General features: G+C 30.9%; 2 protein-coding genes and 2 long non-coding RNA genes across 13 annotated transcripts; 1 reads left to right on the top strand and 3 right to left on the bottom strand.

Moving 5' to 3' along the window:
• Positions 1-862: 862 nt before the first annotated feature.
• Positions 863-3362, bottom strand: LOC107906687 (uncharacterized). 4 transcript variants are annotated; one of them, XR_005913797.1, is made up of 4 exons: positions 3103-3362; positions 2780-2844; positions 1150-2054; positions 863-1071 (listed from the first exon to the last, which is right to left on the bottom strand). It is a non-coding gene; the product is annotated as an uncharacterized lncRNA (long non-coding RNA). The 4 variants fall into 4 exon arrangements; XR_005913795.1 differs by having other exon boundaries at positions 1150-1232; XR_005913796.1 differs by lacking the exon at positions 3103-3362 and having other exon boundaries at positions 2780-3078.
• Positions 3363-4726: 1364 nt separating this feature from the next.
• Positions 4727-7573, bottom strand: LOC107903256 (uncharacterized). The gene is made up of 5 exons (XR_001685740.2): positions 7430-7573; positions 6488-7297; positions 6053-6273; positions 5217-5839; positions 4727-5136 (listed from the first exon to the last, which is right to left on the bottom strand). It is a non-coding gene; the product is annotated as an uncharacterized lncRNA (long non-coding RNA).
• A 6905-nt stretch (positions 7574-14478) lies between these two features.
• LOC107906685 (rho GTPase-activating protein 5) lies at positions 14479-18003 on the top strand. The gene is made up of 5 exons (XM_016833755.2): positions 14479-15219; positions 16352-16472; positions 16635-16754; positions 16883-17113; positions 17206-18003. The coding sequence occupies exons 1-5, from the start codon at positions 14834-14836 to the stop codon at positions 17800-17802; spliced, it is 1455 nt and encodes a 484-aa protein (XP_016689244.1). The 5' UTR covers positions 14479-14833; the 3' UTR covers positions 17803-18003.
• LOC107906686 (uncharacterized protein At2g27730, mitochondrial) lies at positions 16157-20545 on the bottom strand. 7 transcript variants are annotated; one of them, XR_005913793.1, is made up of 8 exons: positions 20169-20545; positions 19630-19755; positions 19431-19469; positions 18977-19089; positions 18021-18093; positions 17850-17925; positions 17711-17759; positions 16157-17629 (listed from the first exon to the last, which is right to left on the bottom strand). XR_005913793.1 is itself a non-coding variant. In XM_016833756.2 (7 exons), exons 2-6 carry the CDS (start codon positions 19735-19737, stop codon positions 17712-17714), a joined length of 381 nt encoding a protein of 126 aa, XP_016689245.1. In that variant the 5' UTR covers positions 19738-19755; positions 20169-20545; the 3' UTR covers positions 16157-17629; position 17711. The 7 variants fall into 7 exon arrangements, 4 of the variants coding, with proteins under 4 accessions (XP_016689245.1, XP_040949338.1, XP_016689246.1 ...); XM_016833756.2 differs by lacking the exon at positions 17850-17925; XR_005913792.1 differs by having other exon boundaries at positions 17711-18093.
• Between the last annotated feature and the right edge of the window lie 4619 nt (positions 20546-25164).

Below are 25164 nucleotides of genomic sequence, written 5' to 3'. Positions count from 1 at the left end.
TTATGATATATAATAATATAAAAATATATATAACTTACTTTATTAATTTTAAACCGCAATACATATTTAATGTGCTAAAATATCATTAATGAAACAAATAATTTCATTATTCTACAATTAAAAAAATATTAGAAGTAATGAATAACTTAAGAATTAAATTTTGCATAAACATAAATATTCATATATTTAAGAATTAAACTGAGAGATTTGTCCATGCGAGATGACTATGACGGAGGATCTAATAGATCTCGCATTAATTTCGAAAGAGGACATTAATATGCATGGTTCTGTAGCTTGTTTATTTGCTCATCTTTGTTGCCCCAATGAAATCTTAAACCCTGAAATAGCTGTCTGGAGTGAGATTTTCTCTCTTCGGTACGTGGAATGTTGTTTTATTTTCCCTTGTATACTTTTAAATAATCATATTTCTCTGTTATTTTATATTTGGTCGATTTCTTGTCCCATGATCATCTATTTGCATTTCATGAAATGGTATAATCTATAGAGGAAAGTTGCTTTTTCTCATTTCCCTTTCTGTTTGTTGATAGTTACTTAAAAAAGGTGCGGAGATTTATTGTGGCGTTTATGAACTTCTCTAGAACTTCATCTTGCATCTTTGAGCTGTTTAGAGCTAGAGCAATGTGTGATATTGATTATATCTCATGGCATTGGAATTACAAGTAATTTTAGTACATTATTACAGTGCCTTAAATGGAAGCCATTACTGAAATGATGAGTAAAATGTGGTTAGTACAACAATTATAAATGAAAATTTGGATTTGCATTTCTTCTTTAACAAATGACCATGCATCTTATGTGAACTTCTGGACTGACCCACAACATAGAAACCCATACATTATTGTTTACAAGAGAGCTTGAAATATTATTAAAAAGTTGGAAACAGGTCAACAATTCAAGAGATTAAGAATGTTCAAAACAATGATTAACAACACTGCATTTAATAAATAAACATATCATGGTTAATCCCCTTCAAAGAATTAGGGATCACTTCCAGAACCCTGTTTTCCCCTAGCAACATTTGCAAACTCACAAGCTCCAGACAACAAGGGACTGGAGATGTTACCGTTAGCATACTACACGCGTGATTGCAAATTTATGAACATTCAACTACAAAAGTCCAGAACCTACCAAAATTTCTAAGCCAATACCTCAGAATCGATTTGCTGAATATTGGGGAAAATTTGTTTCAGGGTAGCATTGTAGTTAGGAGACTGCGCTTGCAATAAAACAGTACAGTTGATCACATATGAGAAAGGTTAGGAGAGAAGAATGACTACTAGGCCAGTATAGAAGATTGAGAAATGTCAAACGATAATCACCAATTGTGCAAATAACTCTATAGCTAAAATGAATGCAATATGCCAAGGGGAGGATGATGATATAGACTTAACTGAACTTAGCCCAGGAAGGTAGAAAACTACTTTAGATGGATGCCACTACTTTGGTGATCATATATTTAATCACCTATAGCTAGATTCAGATCATCCATAATTTCAACTATCAAACCATCACATTATGCGCAGATGAAAGTGACACAGCTTAATACTAGCTTGAGAAGCTGGTTCATTCATTATTTGCAAATTACTCAGAAGTGGTTCAATAGTTTAGTTTATATATCGATACGAGTCTCCACAGCATAAACAAGAATAATACCTAAAGTTGAAATGCAAATCTTAGCACAAACTCTTGGCCAACAGATCAAGAAAACATTTAACAAAAAAGTACCTGCTTTATTAGGCAAACAAAGACGAGAAAAACACATTGCAATGTTGGAATTGAAAGGAGAAATGAAACAAACATTGAGATTTCGAAAAAGTACTTTACTCCAGAGGTGTCAAGCAAATATACCAAAAAAAATATAAGCCAGAAAGTTTAGAAGATAATACTCAAGAGGTTTATATAAAAGTTAACAAGTGGAAAAAAACAGAAGGATTAAAATCATACCTGATGCCCCTACTACTACCTCCCCAATCACAATAGCTTACAATTAGCTTTTTAAGTTGCTAAACTCCTCGCAATGCCATCTTCATTTTCTAAGCATAAAAAAATTATTAACTAAGTATATGTTTTAACCTCCCCTTTTTATTTTCTAAATAGCAATACATATAAAACAAATGAATTGCACCCTTTGTTTTTGCCAATTATTTCCATAAAATTCAGAATATAATGCTAACTTAAATACTATAATTCAACCATAAGACATTAATTTTTTCAGAAAATTCAAGAAAGTGAAAGCAAATAGTAAAACCATTTTGAACAATACGATTAAATAAATACTCAACACCTCCTACAACTTAGCATTTCAACTACACAAATTCACAATGTAACCTACTAATTACAACTTCGACCTACAAATTTATATTCTACAACAAACAAAAATCCCGCTTCTAATCAACTATCCTTAATGTAACATATAATGAGGAAAAAGAAAACAATATTTCAAAGATTCTATCACAGGAAAAAAAATCAAATCAAAACAGAAAATTTGAACAGCATACATATAAATGGTCTTCTAAAATTGACCAAGAAAAAAAAAACAACAACATTTTCTAACCCAATAACTTGAACCCAAAATCACCCCCCAAACAATAGTTTGCATGCAAAGAGATTATAAATAACAGCAGAAACAACATAGATCTAGTAAAAAGAGACTCGAATTAGAAAAAAATTATAAAGAAAGAAAAATAGAACAGAGAAATCAACAGGCAAGAATGCAAATAAAGGGGAAAAAATAATAGGCAAAATATGGGAATTTTACCTGACAAATGAAATCGATTCTCAGAGAAGACGATGAGTGTCTAGACACGAATGAAAAGCATCCAACTTATATGATATTCCCGATTAGAAGTGTTTCGAAATTCGACAAAGATAAATAAAATCAAAATCAAAATCGATTCTACAGAAAAGAAAAGAAAAACAGGGAAAAATTTGGAAGAAGAAGCAGAAATATGGAGAAAAGAAAATGGAGAAAAGAAAAGAAATGTGAGAAGAAAAGAAGCGTACCGTACCAGAAGAAGAAGTAGAAATCTGGAAAGGAAAAAATTGAGAAACGTCGGAAGAGGATGAGGGAAAAGAAATTACCTGTGCAAGGAAGCGTGGGAGAATCGGAGCGTTGAGGACGAGGGCAGAAAACGGAAGAGAAAAAAGGGAAAGACGCGGAATGGGTAATCGGCGCTGAGGGAGCGTAATGCCTATTACCCGCAGTCAATGTAATGGGGGAGTAACTGATTCGGCGCGGAATGAGAAAACAGCGAACCAAACGCCGGAATAGGTCGGTAATGTAATAGGCGCGTAATCGGGGAGTAATGGTATACCTATTACAGCGAACCAAACACGCTGTAAATATTCGCTTTTGAAATATCAAACCTTTAATACTACTTTATAATTACGCTATTTAAATTTTCTTTTACAAAATAAATTATATAATTTTAAGAGTTTATTTTTTTTATCTTTTTTATTTTTATATAAAATCAATAAAAACTCACACATAGTAATATATTAATATTTAAATTTATAATTTATAATTTTTTATTTTATTAATTTAATCAAAATTTCATTTAATTTTTATATACACCTTAATAAATATATTTTTTACATAAATTTTCCATATTATAATAATATATAGTGTTTTTTTTTGCCAAAATATATAGTGCATAATTGATAAATAATATAACAACAAACATTTTATAATAATTTTTTCTTACAAACCCTCTTACTATAAACAGGTTAAACCCGATTTAATTTATTTAACCGATTAATTGGATTAAATGATTTGAGTGAATTTTTTTATTATTGAAACATTTCTATCACTCGAGCCAAATCGTGACACAAACATCCAAATAATGGAAGAAACAAAATTCACTGGTAAAGTCACAACACAAAGCAACCCTAACTCTCAAAGCAGAATATCTGAAAAAACAGGAATGTTACCATAGACAGAAAAGGGAAGTAAATGGGATCATGCTTCCATCTCCATCCAAACTCATCCATTATCACATCACCTTCAATCGCAAAATTGTCAGCAGCTGTGTTTCACAGAGCTTACTACTTGTTTGCTTATGGAGGTATGGTTTGATTTTAAATTGAGTTAGTCCTTGCTCTCTGCTTTGTTATGTTTGATGCTCAATTGTGAATATGCTTTGATCTACGAGTGACAAGTGTCTTTTAGGCGTCAAAGGAGTCCGTAAGTGTTGCTCGCTTTTTTTTTTTTGGTCATTCGACCCCGGTGGAGCTTATTAACAAAAAGGTTAAAATATGTCATTAGTCCCTATCTTTCTATAGAATTTGACATTTAGTCCCTATACTTTAAAAGTAAAAAATAAAAATAAAAATTCAAGCGCTTACTTTTTCAATTCTATAATCATAGTCCAATAATTATCGCCGTAGTAGTTTTCATTAAAATTTATTAACTTAACATATATATTTTCTGTCAATCATGACATGTCACATTAGGGCAAATTAATTTACATGCCAAATGGACAAATTTCTACAAAATTTTAATTATTAGATTGAGATTTTCAAATCAAACAGTTAGAGGACTTAATTTCTAATTTTTTAAGTACATGGAATAAATCTAAAATTTTGTTAAAGAATAGAGACTATCCATATATCATTCACACGTGCGTGTATATATGCATATAAAACATAAGTTAATTATAATTTTATTTATAAATAAAACCATGTAGATACGTACATCTTATTCTCTCATTTCATAATTTTCTTCCAACTGTGAACAGGACCAAGTCCATAAATTATTAATGCATAAAGTAGAACATGCCATACGTTATTTATTTGTTATTGTTTGCAATACGTTATTTGTTAATCAAGGGGAATTGGTTGAATAAGCAGTTTGGTGATTAGTTGTTGGAAAGAAATGTCGGGCTTGGTGTAACCATCATTGTCTCTGTATGCCAAATCCAGAAGGCGTTGGTAGTTAAGTGTTGCCCTCACCACTTGCATGGGGACACCCATCGTCGGCCTCATGCAACCCTCGTTGATGTCTTTCCATGCATCCCCAATTTTGGCTCGGAAAGCTTCAATCGCTTCTTTTCTTGAAACGTTATACTGCTTCATGTAGCACATGGATGCCGTCTTGAATCCCCTCTTCTCCTCATCCTTCCATAATATTCCATATTTTTTAATTCAAATTCAAATCTAAAAATACATACATCAATATGTTGGAGATGTATCATTACCTCGTTAGTGACGATGTCATTGTAGAGCCGAGAGCAAATTTGGAGAGCTTTTAGGAACTTGTTGTTACTGTTTAAAATCCAATGGAATGCATTTTGGTCGGCTTCTTCCATTCCTATTAAGATCTGAGTCATAGCTAAACGGGTCCTATTAAGATCTGAGTCATAGCTAAACGGGCTGCACACGTGTACACACCGGTTACCATATACTCATCAAATGTTGGGACATCTTTTTCATGCTTCCGCCGACACTCAATTTGCTCCGCTTTCACGTATTTCTTCCACTAATCAATCACCAATAAATTTATGTTCGGGTTGACGTCAAATTTCTTTTTTTAATGGAAACCTTAAACATTTCATTAGAGCTGATTCTTCATGGTTGATCTTTTGTCCCGGTTGATGGGTTGAGGTCAAATCTATTATTTAAATTATAAATAAACAAAGTTTTTATTCATTTCAACATATTTAAATTAATACTACGTACCTCATCTTTGGTGTAAGGGATGGCGTAAGATCTTCCTTCCTTTTGAACCAGGTACTCTGCTTCACCAATGACATGTAGAAGTGTGTCGTATAATTTTTTTTGGTTTGCAGTAGGCAGCTCATCCATGGAACTAATATCAAATCTGAATATGAAGGCAAATGTTTTACGAAAACTTTCATTTAAAAAGAAAAAAAATCAATAAACGATTCAAATTTTTATGTTTTTATATTTTAAATATCGATTAAGTATCTTAATAGTGCAATTAAAAACCTCCATCCACGTCCATGCAATCAATTTACTTGTGTGTATATCTTTTCCACTAGAAAAAGAAAGCAAAGAAATTAATAACGCAAACCTTTCGATAGCATCTGTGAAATACCGAAGTTCTTCATATAAACCGTAGGCCTCGTAGGCATCATCTATGAAACACACGAGACAAGTTTGTTTAACGAGCATGTTGCGCCCAGCAGCATAACGTGGTTCAAAATATACACCGAGCGCATAGAATAACCCTTCCACCACTCTATGCCTTGCATAAGGAAACTTTGATTTCAGGTCTTGTGTTCTTTGTACCACCTGCAAATAAATTATATATAATTTCAAAAACTTAATTAAGACGTGAATTGTCCTTCAAAGCATACAACTTTAGTTTTTCATCAATCTTAACTCATAACTGTCGTGCATGTCAAATATATATATATTAGAAAACATGAATTCAAATGTGATTAATTTTTTAATATCTTTTTACTTTAGAAATTGGAAGATTATGGATAGTCCAATTGGTCTTCACCTGGAGAGGACTGTTAGCTCCTGTTGAAGCAGCAACTGTACCCTATTGAAGTCATATTTTGCAAAGTTGAGTAATATATCGTTCCTGGATTCATCTTTTTCGTGGAAAGAGATGTAGAGCTTTGCTTCAAGTCTTTGCATGCTATGGTGGTATGGCCGAAACAAGGCATTTTCAATGTATTCTCTGAGATGAGGACTTGTTGATGATTGGTTTGCCAGTGACCTTAAGTGCTTGGTTGTAAAATCAAGGGCTTCATCTAGAATTGCTTCCCCATTCGTTCTGAAATGGCTCGCTTCATATAAGCTTACCATTCCCTTCACATCGCCCATTACTTGTTCCTTAAACTTACCATCACCATCTTGGAATTTGCTAAAAAGACCTGTAATATTTTAATATCCACTTATCAATCATCTATTCTTATATCAAAAAGGTCCGCAGGGATTGGGTTTAAATCTCAAATCTGCAAAGCCAAATCGCATATTTAACTATATCAATAACTTGGGCATCAATTCGCATGCATTTTATATTGTACTTACCACAAGGCAACTTGTAACCATTGAACCTGAAAATTTGAAATACTAAAGCAACTATATGCAAGTCATAGTCGTTATCATCGAGGAGTTTAGGTAATGTGATGAAAAGATGATTTAGTTGCTCTTCGATCTCATTCTCAAAATGGTATGAAACTCCGAGGCGACATAGAGAATTAACCAAATGCATTTTCTCTATTGGATCTGTTATAGAAACCACGAGCATGTCTTTCACTGTTTCTTTCATTGCTTCCACTTGTTTAGTGTATGATTCAAATTCCTATATATGAAACAAAATGATAAAACAAGACATTATTAAGTTAACCACAACCTTAACTCAACTTGAAAGAAGATACTCAAATCCTGTAAAAAAAGGATACAAGGAAAATGATAATACAATAATTATAATTACCGAGTTGTTGAATGGAAGAGATAAGAAACGATCACACCATAAGTCTTCAGGAAAGTTGACTAATGGACGCATGACTCCCTTGGTGTTTGCCATTGAAACAGCAATAATGCAAACTATTGAATTACTAGACACCAAGGAAGGCAAATCAAGGCAATGGTTGGCCAAGAATGAGGGGGATTTTGGATCATATTTATAGTTGATTGGGTGGGCGTTGACTCATTTATTGCGTGAAACATTTCACGTGCTTGATGCTTAATTATAAAACATCCGACAACTCGGTTCAGTAACTTTGTTTACCATTAAATTTACTAGAACTGCTCTTAATCCTGTTTATTATTTTATAATAAACTATAAGGAACTAATGCTTTAGTTTAGCAAATGTTATTTAATCAATAACCAAATCTGTCAAGAATATGATAATTTATTTAATAAATGTTAGGTATAATGAACAATCACGTTGTATATCGAGTTCAAACTTAAAAGATAACATTGTCGAAAGTAAACCCAAAAAATTAATTTTCATGGACTTTAATTTTATAAAGACTTCAAATTTAATTAAATCCATAATAACTCATTTTATAAATTAAAAAAATGAATAAGATTTTAGAAAAGCACATGTAAAATGTTTTATGTTCAAAACTTACATAAATTTTTAGTTATATTTAATATGTCCTGCTAATAAATTTAATTATTTATATTTATTTTGTACAAATTAATGCATGATAGTGTATACAAAGACTAACCATTTTTACTTTATCATCTGCATTTTTACAAATTTCCAATACAATAAAATTATGAATCAATATGTGCAAATCTTTTGATTGTTTTGCAATCTATTTCAACCTGAACGTGAATGCATATATATGGCGGAATAGTAACATAATGACAACTCAAAATATCTTTATATAATCTAATAAAATATACCAAAGTTTCGATCCTCTCTCGTGCTTATAATGACTCCATATTTTGTGCTCTACCCAATCGCCAGTTGCCACGTTTTTATCATTCGTAAAGGACAAGCTTGGTTTATTTTTAATTTAATTTATTATTTCATCAAAAATCTTAAATTAATAGTTTGATGACAAAAAGAGAGAAATTTCAAACAAGATATAAATACAACATGAAGATACAAATCCCTAAATCTAGGGATAAATCTAAAAGTTATATGTGAATTTTGATTTAATGTGTAATTATATATATGAATTTTAATTTGGTGTAATTATACACGTGAAACTTTAGTCGTGCTTCAAATATATATCTGAAACTTTAATTTTGATTTAATCATGCATATTTAAAGAAATAAATACATTAATTTATTTTTATATTGTATAAATATATTTATTTGCGCAAGTAATTTATAAATATAAAATGATGTTAAATGAATTATTGTGTTAATAATTTACAATAATTAGATCAAATCAAAATTTTATGTATAAAAATTACACAAAATCAAAATTCATGTATAAAATTGTATATTAAATCATAGCTCATCTATAGTTTTGAGATTTATCCGTAAATCTATTAGATACACAACAATTTCATATCTCCTTTCAAAAAAGTACAAACATAATCGAGGGAAAAAATTAGTTTCCTTCTAAATACAGTGATATACATATCCACAACCTATCAATTTTATGTTAATGCAGCTAAATAGTTTATATTCATTAATCCAAAAAGTAATATACAAATATTATATATTAATATTTATATATATATATCTATGTAATTAAATTTTTAAAATATAATAATTATTAAAATATTAATTAGGAGAGGGCTCAAATTATAAATGACTTTATTTAAGATCTGAACTGAGAAAATGGAATGTATTGAAGTGATGGCTCCTGTGTTCCTTCCTGCATAACCAAATAAGAAATACATAGAGTGATGCATGCATAGGAAAGTCCAACCAGCTTGATTTAAAAAAAAAAAAACTCATAAATTTTGAGGTTTAGATTAGCAGTAAAAGGTATAAACAAATAGTAAAGCTCCAAAATAGTGACCCTCCATTGGATTTGTTTAGCTAATACCAGAACCAATGGCAATATAACAAACCAGATTTAGATGAGAAATGAAGTGATGGTGAGTTGAAAGTGAAGTAGCTTTCCAATGAGTTGGTGGGTATTTTTCTGCTCATTATATATTCTTAAAAGTTGCTTTGCTTGCTTGCTTAAAAGGTTAACATTATATGGAAATAGACTGACTATGAGTCTTCAACTTTTGCTAACTTCCACTTCAACTTTTGTTTAATTAAGAATTAAACAACATAAGCTCGCTTCTTCTTACCAGTCTCTAAAGTGTAATGATCCCATTATTAAGCAAACACTTTGATTTGATTCAATCACTTCAAATATAAATTATTTTAAATTAAGAAACAAAGGAATTGCAAATTTAATTAATGAAAACGTGGAGATTTCCTTAAAAAAAAGGGGAAAAAAAATCAAAAGTTATAAGATATTGATTTATTTTTTGGTGAACGAAAAAGGCATTGCGATAAAACTACTTAGAAAAACAACTAAACTATCATTACAACTCTACTGCTTAAAAGCAGTTCCAGTACTATGATGCTTGCTATCCAAAACCGTCACAACTTTATTAAGTTCGGTATCAATCTGGGAATTTATTTAAGTCACCATATAATTCATCGAATCTGAAGGAGAGACCTTGATATTTTTAATAATCTTAAAACGTTCGCTACAATCTTTAATAGTTTTATTAAAAACTCGACCTTTTCTAATAACAATACCTTTCCCAACTGTCTCACGCAATTTTGATATATGAAATATTTGGATGTATCATATTTAAGGTATAAGATATGAAAAAGGGGAAGGAAGTCATAAAGTAGCAATCAGATTTGCTTCCATTAACCCTTCCTACCTTATCCTATACTATATAAATGCGTTGTGAAAAGAGACAACAATAACATGTGCTTTTTCTTTATTTTTTTAATCTTTATTAATAAATTTCCATCAAAGTTTATATATTATGATTATATATATTTAAAAGTAAAGTTTTTTTCCTTAATATATGCTTTTAGAATTTTACATATATTTTTAAAATTTTTATACATTTTTAATTTTTTTAAATCAAGATAAAATTAATAAAATATGTAAACACCAATAGTTTAATTTTTTTTATTATATCAATAATTATGTATGATTATTTGAAAATATTAATTTTTTTAATTAATTGTTTTTAATTTATCATTTTTAATTTGATAGAGATTAAATAAAATCAAATTTTATTAAAAATATTAATTTACTTACTATCAAAATTTAAAAGAAATAAATAATGTTGTCACCGATTAAATATTCAAAAGCAACTTCGGGGTTGTTGGATTCTCTAGCTCGACAAACACTAATTCGTCTCATACATTCTTTTTAATTTTTCCTATTTTTGCCTTTTTGTTTTCTGCTGTTTACAATAATTTAGAGTTCTTATTTTAAAAATAAAAAAATTAATGTATTAAAAGATAAATAATATATGTGATAATTTATTAAATTTATTGATAAAACTAAAAATAAATCATCGGTAATATATCGAAGAATATAGTTTTGTTATAAATATTTTATTATTAAGTGAATGTCCATCAAAATTAATATAAGTTTAATGTATTTTAGGGTTCTAATGTTTAGTAAAACTAGAGTTTTATTTTATGTTTACTTCTTATATCTATGAATATAGATTTTGGAGAAACATTATAAATATTCTTCTTGGTCAATAGAAATACTTTTTTTTTATCTCCCATTTTCTCTGGTTATTTTTTTTCTCTTTATTTATTTTATTTATAACTAAAAATACCGAAAATTACAGTTTTAGATTTTTAATTATTATTTTGAGCGGTTAGTAATCTAATCCACTAGGTTGTCAAAATCAATTAAAGGGATGGCATGGCATCATTAATTAAACACTTATCCATAAAATTAGGGTGCAATCTGTCACGCGTCAAACTTAAAGCCAAATGGTGGCAAGCACGCTTAATTAGTAGCCTTTTGCATTTCAACTCGTATGATATGGCGATAAAAAAAATATAACAATATTACAGGTAAAAATTTTATGTAATAAATTTAAAATTTTAATATAATAATTAAATATAATTTTGATTGAAATAATAAAAATTTATTTATTAAAAATAATAATTTTTAGTTTAAATTTATCATTTTTAAATTTTTTTAATTTTTGATAAAAATATAAATTTATCCTTAAAATAACACTAATCACTTTGTAATAAAAGCCTTTTGGCAAATTATCCACTAAGTTAAAATTGGATTTAAGAGTAATATCAATTTTAATTTTTTAAGCAATTACTTTTATTAATAGGAACAATGAAAGATAATAATGCAAATATTTTGACACATGGTACAGATGATAAATAAGACACCATAAACTGATGCTCAAATATCATATTTGCAAAATAATCAATAATCCCTAAAGGGGAGAAAAATAATTTGATAGTGACCACAATATTCGAAGAATTTAAAAATAAACTAAAAATGTATCACCTTGATCAAACCGTTAAACATTCTATCCTAACCCCACCATCATCAACCCTAGCCGGTGATGAACTCTGGTCAACTAAGAGAACACTATCAAGTGCCCACCACATTAATAATACATTAAATGCTAAGTCTCAAATGGTTTATCCTTCTCCACATCTCAAAAATATAATTTTACAAACACTATCATTGTGCCCTATCATCATAAGGTTTTTTTTTTTTTAGAATAGTTTTATCTTAACGTATGTTAAAAACATGAGTAGAAATTAAAAATTAAAATTAAAATTACTACTGCTTTTAAAGAAAATTATAAATAAAAAAAACACAAAAATATGGACAAATGTTTGGACAAATATCACGATAAGGTAGATTGAAATTAAAAACAAAAGAAAATTTTGAAAATATTACTGAAGAAGCCGCGATGAACTCAAAAACTGATGTTGTTCATCATTCTCTATTTATTTATTTATTTTTTTTTTGGAAAAGGAACTCAACTCATAATTACTGTTTATGATATTTTATGTAAGGTGGATTTTTTTTTTCAAAATTTAATTAATAAAAAGAGAGAGTGTGTAGATGATTCGTATGTAGCTTTGTATAAAATTTCCTTTATTATTTCCTCCTCCCCCTTTTGTTCTATAGACTTTTAAATTAGTTTACTATTCGTATATTTTATTGTTGCTATTGCTACTATAAAGTATAGACCAACAAAGCAAAGATTTAGACTAAAAAAATTAAGTGGCTAGTATATTTTTAAAAAAGAAGAAAAATATGATCTTTTGAACGTCAGAAATTAATTTAATAAAAATTTCCTGTTTTATTTATCTATAGTACTATAAATATTTTTATTGAATCGGTGTGAATTAAAAAATACGTAAAAATAAAATCATAAAAAAACTATAAAGTTATAATAGTAATTCGATTATTTAAAAAATAATATTATATCATATCATTAGCTGCTTTAAAAAAATCATAAATACAGTTATTTAATTTCTTATTAATGGATTTTTTTATATTATATATATATATTGAAGAAACAAGTTGAAATGGAATTGATGAGAGTCATATGATTATGAGAAAAATCCCATAAAAAAATGGCACTTGAATTTTTAACTTAATAATAATTTATCCGTTAGTTAATCTTTCTTTACACTATTGTAACTTTTAGTTAATAAAGTTAACATATACAACAAATAAATAAATATTCTTAATTTTGCAAGCAGTTTTAGAATTGGTATTGCCATTGTTTTTTCTAGTTTAGTGAATACTCGATTCTTTTGTCGATTTTTACTCATCATTTTAGATTATTTAGAATTAATTTCCTCATTATATTAAATGATATTGAGGCTGAAACTTTTATTATATTGATGAACTTTCACTGCTTACAACATATAATTGTTATTTTTTTTCGAATTATATAATCTCATTTATAAAATAAATAAATAAATTTCTCTTTCCAAAAAATAAAAATGCTAGTATAAAATCTTGTTCTAACGATCAACCTACAAAATAAAAATATATAAATCTTAATCATTAAATTGACTCCTAACGATATAACAAAAATACTATTTACCATTTACACCCTTCAAAGGCTTTTAATATATTACTTACATGAGAAAGATGATTGCAAAAAATGGTGTGGTTCAAATAATAAAGAAGCTCGGAATTTTATCAGTTTGTTTTGGTAAGCAACTTTAAATTGATATATATGTATACACATATTTGTTTTTAATTAGTCCTGTAATATTATGTGAATAAAATATATTTGGTGAAGATCAAATGGTAAATGTCAATATCCCATAGGTAGGTAAATATTAATTTGAAGATTGAAAGATGAATAAATGAATTAAAGAGCATCAAAAGTAGGTTGACTGGTTGATAGTTGAAATTGTAAGCCACCATTAAAATTAAATTTGAAAAAAGAATCACTCTCAACTTATTCTAGTAAGCGACACTCCAACTCTTTTCTTTTCTTTTTATTATCCATATATAGTGCAATAAAATTAATTGATCTTATATGAATTTTAAAATTGAGAAATTTCATATATTTTTATTTTCATCCCACAATCAGCTTTCCGTTTACATAAAAAAACATATGATCTATCTCCGATTTAATCGAAATTATAAAAAAATATAATTGATATTTTTAAAAAAATAATAAAGTTAAGTTAAAAACAAACTTTTATTATTAAATAAAAAAATGCTTCCATATATATAATAATAATGACCCAAAAAACATAAATTTGTTAAAGAAATGGTTTAAATCTAACACAAATAATGAGAATAGCCACAGCAAATAAATGCTAACACTAAAATATGTTCACATTCTTAAAACTTCAATAATTCAATGTCGTGGATACATTGTAGAATAGGATGTTGTTTTAATCTTTCCCCACCGCTTCATTAATCTCAAAAGCCAATATATCAGGGATTTTACCGGTCATTATTATTAGAATTCAATTTCCTGGTCATTATTTAATCAAATAAATCAAGGCAATAAATCGGCCCATAAATCAGCCTTTTAAGATACACAATATACATTTTTTTAAACATAGGATTTTTTTCCTGGAAAGAAAGGAAATTTCTTCTTCTTCTACCTCAAGCTGCCATTTTTATAATCATTATTTACTTTTTTCCTTCATTTCCCACCAAATTTGGCTTCTTCAACGCTCCAAAATCCCATAAACCAAACACCCAAAAGAGGAGGGAAGAAAACTTCTAATACTATAATATTTTATTTGTGAATTTCAGTTAATGATTCTCACGTTTGAAACCACCCTTTTACTTCAATCCAACTCCACCTTCTCTCCCTTCGCAATCTGATTCTAAAAAAACAAAAAAAACAAAATCATTTTTCATTTTCTCTATTTTTTTTAAATATTCCAAATAAGCATAACTGTCATTGCCAACCATGACCGATGTCCTTCATTTCCCTTCACCTCAAAGCACTAACACTTCCTCTTCTAAACCTGTTTTATCCTATGCACCGCAGACATCCTTAACCTGCGCTCATGGGGAAAGAAATGACACTGTCAATTCTATAACAAGCGGTGACCCAGAAGGAGAAGGAGAGGAAGAGGAAGAAGAGTTGTCTTTGTTGGCTTTGGTTGTGACCCTTTTCAGGAAATCATTGGCTGCTTGTAAGAGTATGGAAAGAAGAGAGCTTTGTGCTATGGAGATCGGTTGGCCAACCAATGTCAGACATGTAGCACATGTTACTTTTGATAGGTTCAATGGCTTCTTGGGTTTGCCTGTTGAGTTTGAGCCTGAAGTCCCCAGAAGAGCTCCTAGTGCAAGGTTTTGTCTTTTCCCCTTTCTCTACATCCAACTTCCATTCTTTCTGCTTAATGCTACTAGCTGATCGTTTCATTTATGTTTATATCTAAAGTTTGTGTTCTCATAGTACCTTTGGCCTTTTATCATTTCGTCTTCTGATGCTTTATGCAATGCTGCTGTATTGGCTTATAAAGTTCTTAGAAATGCTTAGGTAAATGCATGTATCTGGAAAGAGACGCAGTTATGTTGTTCCATCTTTTTTTTTTGCTTAATAAGCTTTGCTCTGTGCTTTCACCATATGCTTTCCTTGGAGGATATAATATAGATAAGGAATTCCATCGGCTATATGTGATATGAGAATTTTAAGGAGGATTTGAGTTTCTTCTGGAAAGTTAACTAATCAGAAGCTTCTGTTTCTAGTAACAGAGCCCCAACTTTTCCTCATCAATGAATGCAATTTGTTCTCCAAATGCCTCTTATTTTCTAATGGGTTCCAAAATTCGAAATGCCATCGCGTTGAGGCCTTTCTTATTGTGTACCCTGTTAGACCCATAGACATTTATGGCCTCCTACTTTTAGCTATTATAGCTTTTGGTGGTGGAACAAGCCAAGTGACTAGGTGAGCTATAAGAGAACAAATTTTTCCCTGCCATTCCTTTTCCCATCATTTAGTCATTGTTTTCAAGCTTTGCTGGTGAAATCATTTCCTATAGTTCTTGATGATTCTCTCGTGTTTTTTTTCCCTTTCTGGTGTCTTCTCTCAAAGTTACATATTCAAGATCAATCTAGAAGGAAAATCTGCAGTAAAAGATTAGGTAAATTTATGGCCATTGGGAATAGATAATTTTCACGGCTATCTTCGGGGTAAAAAAGGGCCTAATTACAATTGATTGTATGATGCGTTAAAAGGGTTCAATATTCCACTGATGCTGCGCGGAAACTCCATCTGCACACCATATATTGAATATTCAAATTCAATTGTTATGAAACTGGAAGTTCCATTTAGTGTTTCTTCATGTAGCCTTGTAGGGCATTCATGGCATGTAGAGAATGGAAACCCCCCCAAAAAAAACAATGGAAACCCCCCCAAAAAAAACAGACACCCGAGATCAGCATATCTCTTAATTCGTGTTTTTGTTCCTTCTTTTTGCAGTACAACTGTTTTTGGAGTTTCCACAGAATCCATGCAGTTGTCGTATGACTCCAGAGGGAACATCGTTCCAACAATACTTTTGCTAATGCAAAGACGTCTGTATGCTCAAGGAGGCTTGCAGGTTTTCTTTCTTATTTTCATACTTCATTTTCTCTTTGCTATTGCTCAACATAGGAGGACATCCAATTCTTCAACATTCTCTCGTATCTATATGACTGGAAATTCTCAAGAAGGTTTCTAAGTTTTCAGCCCCGAGTCCTTACCATAGACTTCATACATGCAGGCAGAAGGGATTTTTCGAATTAATGCCGAAAACAGTCAGGAGGAATATGTTAGAGAGCAACTGAATGGCGGAGTGGTTCCAGAAGGTATTGACGTACATTGTTTGGCAGGATTAATCAAGGTACGAAAATCGCACTTCAATCCCACTTGCAAATCCACATGCATCTGAGGAGAAATGGCTATGCTTTTTGAAGTTACTTTCATGTTCTTCAAACCCTAATATACTAATTTGCTGTCGATTATGCTTAGGCTTGGTTCAGAGAACTTCCAAGAGGAGTTTTGGATTCTTTATCTCCTGAGCAAGTAATGGAATGCCAGACTGAAGAGCAGTGTGCTGAGCTTGCAAGATTTATACCCCCAACAGAATTTGCTCTACTCGATTGGGCCATCAATCTCATGGCTGATGTCGTTCAACAACAACATCAAAACAAGATGAACGCACGCAATATTCCTATGGTTTTTGCACCAAACATGACTCAGGTGAGCTTCTTTTAATCTTCACACACATACATACATACTTGCATATATTGTGCTGACTGCTGGCTGCCGCTTATTGCTTATTTTGGTTGCAGATGGCAGATCCCTTGAATGCACTGATGTATGCGGTCCAAGTGATGAACTTCCTCAAGACACTTATCGTAAGGACCCTGCGAGAAAGAGAGGATTCAGTGGTCGAGCCAGCTGCGGCAGTCCATTTGGAGCCTTTTGATGATAATGGAGATCAGAGCCCTTCAATCTCCTGCATTCAAGATACTGGAAAGGATAGTGAAGAGAAAGAGCTGTCCTTCATAGCTGAAGAACCTTTAAGTGAAAGTTTCAGGAAATATAGTCTGAACAATGAGATGAAAAATGAAGATCACAGTTCAACACCGACTGTCAAAGGTCTAGTCCCTGACACAGATCATTCAGATGAGACTGCAGCTGCAGTTGAAACCTTCATGAGCGAAACAGATGCCATCGTAGCCAACTGCCCGAAGCCTGGTACCGTGGCTAATACTGGAGAGAACAATATTGGTCAATCAAGTAATTCAAGTCTCAAGAAGGAAACTGACAAAATCAGCGGGCAGCAATCTGTACCTCAGATAACCAAACTTGATGAGAAGACCAAAGGAATAAGCAATTTAAGCTGCATAGATTCAAAGATAGAACGTGTTGAAGCATGGCGTTGAATGATACTCTAACATCATTTGGGGCCTAAGATACTTTGAATAATTACTGTGCATCTGTTCAGTTTGGAACTTGTGAATCGTTTAATGTATCTTTTCGGTGTGATGAGTGGTTTGGTTAACCTTCTGTACAATCATGGATCGCAGTTCTTTACATTTACGCTTTCATATGAACAAATTATATCATATTGAATTGATGAAGCATTCACTTTTCCACAAACCTGTTTCATCAAGGACATGAGATTTCCTTTAGAATCCAAGATCAGTGCCAACTCTTCAGCAGGTTCCTGCATCCTAAAAGCAAGCATTTAGACAGAAAAGGAAGTCCAGGTAAGTAAATTGTTCTTGTAAGTGAAAATAACATATAATAGACAGAGTCAAAATTAACTCCAATTTGGATCCCAATCAGTAGACAGTAACCTTTTTTGAGTTTAGTAGACAGTAACTGTATCTCTGGATTGTGGGGTGATCCTGAAAGCTATCTCTGGATGTTCGACAGTGATTTATCACTTATTAAGGAGCTATTTTCCTTAGTTTAAGAAAGAATAGTGTAAAGCAGAAGTTACTAGTGATGGCAAGCGAGCATCTTCGGGTCGAGTTTTTTGGATTCGGGGTTTATTTTGTTACGTACCTTATCAGAAGCTGTTTATCGTAATAATAGTTTAACATCACCTCCTGTTTCATAGGAAAATATAGTTTATTATGTTATTTATCAAAATATTGACCATGAACAAAGGCTAATCATGTTAATAATAGTTTAATATCACAACGTATTTTCTAGTTCCTATCAATGTTTCCATTATCTTATCACAACAAAGATAGCTATACGCTAAATGTAAAAATGGATGCCTAAAAAACATCATTTAATACCTTGGATTCATTAAAAATCCATTTAGAATGCCCACTGCCTGGATTTTTTATTATTAAGTATTGAATAAAATACAGCTGTTATCAGATCAGGAAACAGCATAAACTATTTACAAACGTATAGTTTATTTTTCGACTCCCCTACGTGACAGGGCATGGGGAAAACTATACATGGCATGTTCAACTTCCCAAATCTGATTGCATTGAACCTCAGACGTGTACTTCTTGATTTTTTTCTTTAGAACTGAGATACCATCCCAGACCACAGCCAAATGTAAAAACACCAGCAGAAACTGGATAGTTCCGATACCTGTCAGTTGACACTTTCTCAGTAAATGCTCCTGATGTTGAGGTAGAGCTACTAGGTTTAGCATCGGTCACACTACCCCCTGAACCGGCATCAGGCTTCTCTGGTTTGGGTCCCTGAATATTTCAACAATTCGTCAAATAGTAAACCACTATTTGTTACAGAGAGAGTTTGAATTTTGTAGTTTGCACAAGGCAGATTATCATGATCAAAAAAGGGAAAGGATTAACAAACACCTCAGTCATTAAACTATCACATGACCTTGTAAATCAGCATAACCTAGCTAAAAATTACCACAATGAACAAGTCCAAACACTATTCCACGGAGAATTCACTACTAATTGGACAGCTACAACACATATGTAAACATTATACATTTCATGACATGGAGCAAAGCCACCAACAGCATTCAACTTGAGCAAACAGAGTGAAGTAGACAAAATGAAGCATAAGGCACCTTGCGAGCAAGTTTCTCCAATCTCTCTTGCTCCATTTTCTGCAATAATACAAGTTTTTTGTTAGTCCAGTAATAACCAGTCACAACATAGAAAACCAAAGCAAATAGTCATGGTGTAGGATATTTTGGCGAATGAAGAACACGAGGAAGAGAGGAAAACAATGATATTTATGAGCAACTGACAAATGAATAAAACAACCTTGATGAAAACATTTTCTGTTGCCCTTTCCTCCTCACTGAGTATCTTCCCAGTCCCACTAGTCAAGAACCTGCGAGATACGTATCTAAAGCCCATCCTGGTTGCCATAGTAGTTGACTATAATACCTACAACCACCGTACCAGAAACCATCAATCAGGTAACCATCAAGCCTAGTCAATTGCTTTCAAAGCAAGGACAGAATATGGTCAACTTCAGACCACAAAACCCGGATTCATAAAACTTGAAACTCATATCAGCTTCAAATTAAGGCTATCAAGTATCAACATCATGTCCTATAAAAAAGAAAACTCTAAAGACTTCAAAGAGCTCAGTGAGTAAACCATGTAAGAGCGGAAGTCAAATATGTTCTAAATACCCAATATATCATCTATAATCATCTTAAACTAAAACCCGGACTTTCTTTTCCATTTCCAGTTTTCTATTCATTTCATTGAATCCTAAAGCAAGGTAATAACGACTAAAACCAAGAATGAAACAACTAGTGAGATTAAATGACAAACATAAAGCAATTGCTTACCGAGCAGCTGAAGCGGTGAATGAGTAAGAAATTGGAATGTTGTGGAAAATAGCAAGACGTGGTTGCTGGGTGTTATTGTATAGGCAGCAGTTATTATATATAGGATTTGCAGGGAGTGGGCCCGGTTTCAGTTTGGTTGCTAGGCAGGCAGGAAACCATCGGGCCGTTTGGTTGAAGAAGCGGATTTTTGATTCCATAGAGAGTCCCAGACAAATCCATATCATCCATAGATTTGTGTAGAAGTTGTATTTTGACTATTGCTACAGTATGGATTGGATAAACTTAAATCCCCAAATTTTGTACAGAAAATATTTTATTGTTTCTATATATTGAACCTAGTGATCAGGGTAACGATGATATGCTCTGCTCTGCTGGTGCTTTTGTTCACAGCTGTTGACATACCTTTATGTTTGGATTTTAGTTGTTTATATTTTGTTTTAGTTACCTTGGTTTAATTTTCATTTTCATACCTTTTGATAAAATAATTCGATTTTTACACTCTAAATCGTTTTGTTTTAGGTTTGATACTAGGATTAACATTAGCTTAAATGTTGGGAAAACTACAAAAATAGTAACTTTTGTTTGCCTCAGGTTACATTTTAGTAACTTATGTTTGAAAGGTTACGTTTTAGTCACTTATGTTATTATTTTGTTACGAAGTGATCACTCTTTCGTTAAGTTCCGTTATCTCTCTAACGGTAATCCTACGTGGCAGTCTAACTAGATTTTAAGTGCCAACTTGGATGGGATAAGAATAGATTTTTAATTAAATAAATTTAATTAATTAAAAAATTAAAACCCTAAATCTTAGTTAAAAAACCGTTCATCTCCCCCACTTGGGTTTTTGCATCTTTAATTTCTTGATTAATTGGTGAGTTCTTTTCATTCTTCAATCACTTAATGCATCGTTTTGTTTCTTTAATGTTTAATGTTATATTGAATTCGTTGTTAAAGATTGTTTCTTTGGTCTATTCTTTGAATGAGAGATACATGGATTTTAAGTTTTGAATTCACTGTTAAAGTGTCTCAAAAGCTTGAATTCCCAGTTATTTTTTTAACTTTACTGGGGTTAACAATTTTTTTTAAATCTTGAACTTTTTTTTGCCATTGATGTAGGGGTTGGAATTCACTGTTTAAAGGTTCCCAGTTATTAAAGCATGAATTCACTGTTAAAGCGTCTCAAAAGCTATGAACTCTTTTTTTGCCATTGATGTAGGGTTTTGGAGATTCATACTAATTTACATGTGATTTAACTTTTTAGAAAAATGAGTAATTTTTTAGGGTCAGAATGGATCCCTCAAAGCAAGAAACAAACAAAAAAAAAAGCTTTTAAACTGATGGCTAGGAAGGAAACCCAAGAATTCCAATTTGTTGTTTACAATACCATGACTCAACAAAAAGAGGTTTTCAAGCCCAAAACCCCTGGAAAAGTTCACATGTATGTCTGCGGTGTCACTGCCTATGATTTCAGTCACCTTGGCCATGCTTGTGCTGTCGTTTCCTTTGATGTCCTTTACAGGTGCGTAATTTGTCTTAGAGAAACCCCTCAAAGAAAACTAAAAAAAAGGGAGACGAACGGTTTTTTAACTAAGATTTAGGGTTTAAATTTTTTATTTAATTAAATTTATTTAATTAAAAATCTATTCTCATCCCATTAGGAAATCCAAGTTGGCACTTAAAATCTAGTTAGACTGCCACGTAGGATTACCATTAGGGAAATAACGGAACTTAACGGAAGAGTGATCACTTCGTAACAAAATAATAACATAAGTGACTAAAACGTAACATTTCAAACATAAGTGACTAAAATGTAACCTGAGGCAAACAAAAGTGATTATTTTTGTAGTTTACCCCTTAAATGTTTTAGGTTCTTTCCAATTAACTTTTTTTTAGTGTAAGAAATATAAATAAATTGTTTTAGTGGTCATAATATAGAATTAAATTGATATAGTTCAGATTAAAGCCAACAAATTGATTGGACTAAAACTCACTTAAAGCAATTGCACATAATGAGGCTCGGAGTCTTACACATATAATTGTGCATGGTAGATTTCAAACTTATGTACTTAATACTTAGGGCCTCCACTTTTGCCAATTGAGCCAAGGTCTTATTAGATAATAATTTGTTAAAAGAAAATTCATAACATATAAAGTTTGACTCTAAATCAAGAATTAGGAAAATTAAATTATATTATAAATCTTATCACGCATGTAGAATCCACAAGTTTAGAACATAATTTGTTTTAAAAATAACATATACTAAATAATGAAATACATAGTTTGAAACTAATTAATAATAACAAATAAAATTAATATATATACAATTTTTGAGTCTGTGTCGAGTTAACTTATGACATCAACTCAATCAAATACATTATTAATATATATAATTGATGAAGGTAATAAATCGTGCATATTAAAATAAAATTGTATAAAAAATATTTAAAGGAAGTTTTGATTGAATGGTAAATTTAATATTTTAATAATCTAATTAGTACGGGTTGAAATATCAACATATGCAAATTTTTATTGGTTTTTGTTAAATCCATGAACCCACAAAATCCTTCAAATTGTATCTGATTCAACCCAGGTATTGTAGACATTTCCCCATTTTCATCCTCGAGCATTTTGAATTTCCCATTTCTCAAAATAATCTCATTCTTTTCTCATTTTTCATCGAATCCTACGAATCGATCTAATAATGATGGAATTGAATTTCTATTCTGTTTACTGAATCACATGAAATTTTATCTAATTCCATATACCATATAATATACATGGAATTTATGGAATATGAAATGCGTATGAATGGAAGAAGAAAAATTATACTCAAATTTTTATTTTTATTTATAACAAATAGATACAGAAAAGAATTGATAAATGTCATTTAGCCACATGAAGTTTTGTTTTTGTATAGAATACAAAAAAGAATTTAATTTCTACCATTATTATGATATTACATATTCCAATCCAATTGAATATAGAAAAATGAAAAGAATTCCTGATTTGATATGTTCATTGAGATAAAAGACAAAATAATCCTTATATATATATAGGGAGAGAGTTGATTTTTCTAGCGCTTAATATTTTCATGGACTCCATTGTTTAAAATACGGTTTGCACAAAAGATAGATGTTTTTACCCACTTTTTAGTTTTTTATTTTTTAGTAGAATATTTAGAATACGATTGAAGTGCATACGAAAAGGGGGTTTATATTTATTAAACGTGTGCATATATAGCATTTCTATTTATATATGTCTTTCTTTTATTCAATTATAACGCTCTAATGGAGACAAGACATGGCTTGTTCTATCAAAAATTCTATTTTTTCTTTTATTTTAATCTATTCAATGAAAAATTAAAACACATAATTTCTTGTTGATTCCCTATGGACATCATATCTAGATAGATAAAATATCTCATTAGATAATTATAACTGTGTAACAACTTATGCTCTCGAGTTTACATAGACTCATAATTGCTGTTATATTATTATAATATACTTGAAATTCAGAAAGTTTTTTTTTTATTGAAAAAAATCAATACTGATTAGTTATGTATCCAATTTTATTTTCTTATACAATAAGAATCGTCCATAAATTTACAGTCAATAGTTAATGGTTCCAATTTATTTGTCCTGAATTTTGACTTTTGTAACTGAGAATCCACATTTTCTTTTTCAATAGAAAAGAAAGGGAAAGTTTTTAGATATTGTGTGTCATGAGATACTATAACCAATTGAATGTATGGATCCGATTTAAAAATAAAAAAAGAAAATGAAATAATTTTACTTATTTTAATTATGGAAAGATATTGGTGTCCAATTGACTCGTGACACCAACTCAGTCAAGTCACTACACCAGAACAGACTTTTAGCGGCGCTTTTAGCGGCGATTGGACAACAAACGCCGCTAAAAATTAAGCATTAGCGGCGATTTAAAAAAAAACGCCGCTAAATATCAGTATTACCGGCGCTTTTACAAAAACGCCGCTAATAATGAGCATTAGCGGCGTTTCTTAAAAAGCGCCGCTAAAAACCTAAACCAAACGACGTCGTTTTTCTTAGTTTTCGAGGCTTTGGTGGCGTTTTTGGAGAAGCGCAAGTAATTCTCAGGGCTTTAGCAGCGTTTCTTAAAAAGCGCCGCAAAAGACCTAAGCCCAACGACATCATTTTCTTAGTTTTCGAGGCTTTGGTGGCGTTTTCGGGAAAGCGCCGCTAATGCTCAATGTTTTAGCGGCATTTTTTAAAAATCGCCACAAAAAACCGAAGCCCAACGACATCGTTTTTCTTAGTTTGGGAGGCTTTAGTGGCGTTTTTGTAAAAGCGCCGCAAAAAGCCTAAGCCCAACGACATCGTTTTCTTAGTTTTCGAGTCTTTGGTTGGGGATTTTGCGGCGTTTTTTAAGAAGCGCCGCTAATGCTCTAGTTTTTAAGAAAATATTAATTAAAATATTTTAAATTATTTAGTAAAAAATAATGACACGTACAAGAAATTTTGAAAGTAAAAATAAATAAAAATATTTATTAAAAACGGGAAAAATGAAGAGACTGTTGTTTAAAATAATTTTAAATTAAGTTTATTGGGTACAGGAATGGTTATTTTTAATTTATATATTAAATAGTTTCTTATATAATCGTAAAAGAGATAGTATTATTTTTAAAATATTGAATTAATTATCATTATAGTTTAGGGTTTATGGTTTAAGGTATAAGATTTAGGGGTTAGGGATTATGTAGGTTTTATGGTTTAAGTGTTTAGGGTTAGAGTTTAGGGTTTAATTAAGGTTTATGCAAATTATGGGTTTAGTGATTATGGTTTACAGTTTAGGGTTTACGAGTTGGGGTTTAAGGTTTACGGGTTGGGGTTGGGGTTTAAGGTTTACGGGTTGGGGTTCAGGGTCTAGGCTAGGTTTAGGGATTATGATTTGGGTTTAGGGTTTAAGGGATTTAAGGGTTATGTGTTTAGGGTTTAGATTGATTAGTGTTATCTAATCA

This window comes from Gossypium hirsutum, chromosome D05 (assembly GCF_007990345.1).
Source record: "Gossypium hirsutum isolate 1008001.06 chromosome D05, Gossypium_hirsutum_v2.1, whole genome shotgun sequence".
Classification (NCBI taxonomy): domain Eukaryota; kingdom Viridiplantae; phylum Streptophyta; class Magnoliopsida; order Malvales; family Malvaceae; genus Gossypium; species Gossypium hirsutum.
Note: the sequence above shows the minus strand (reverse complement) of the source record. Positions and strands in the feature narration are given on the sequence as shown.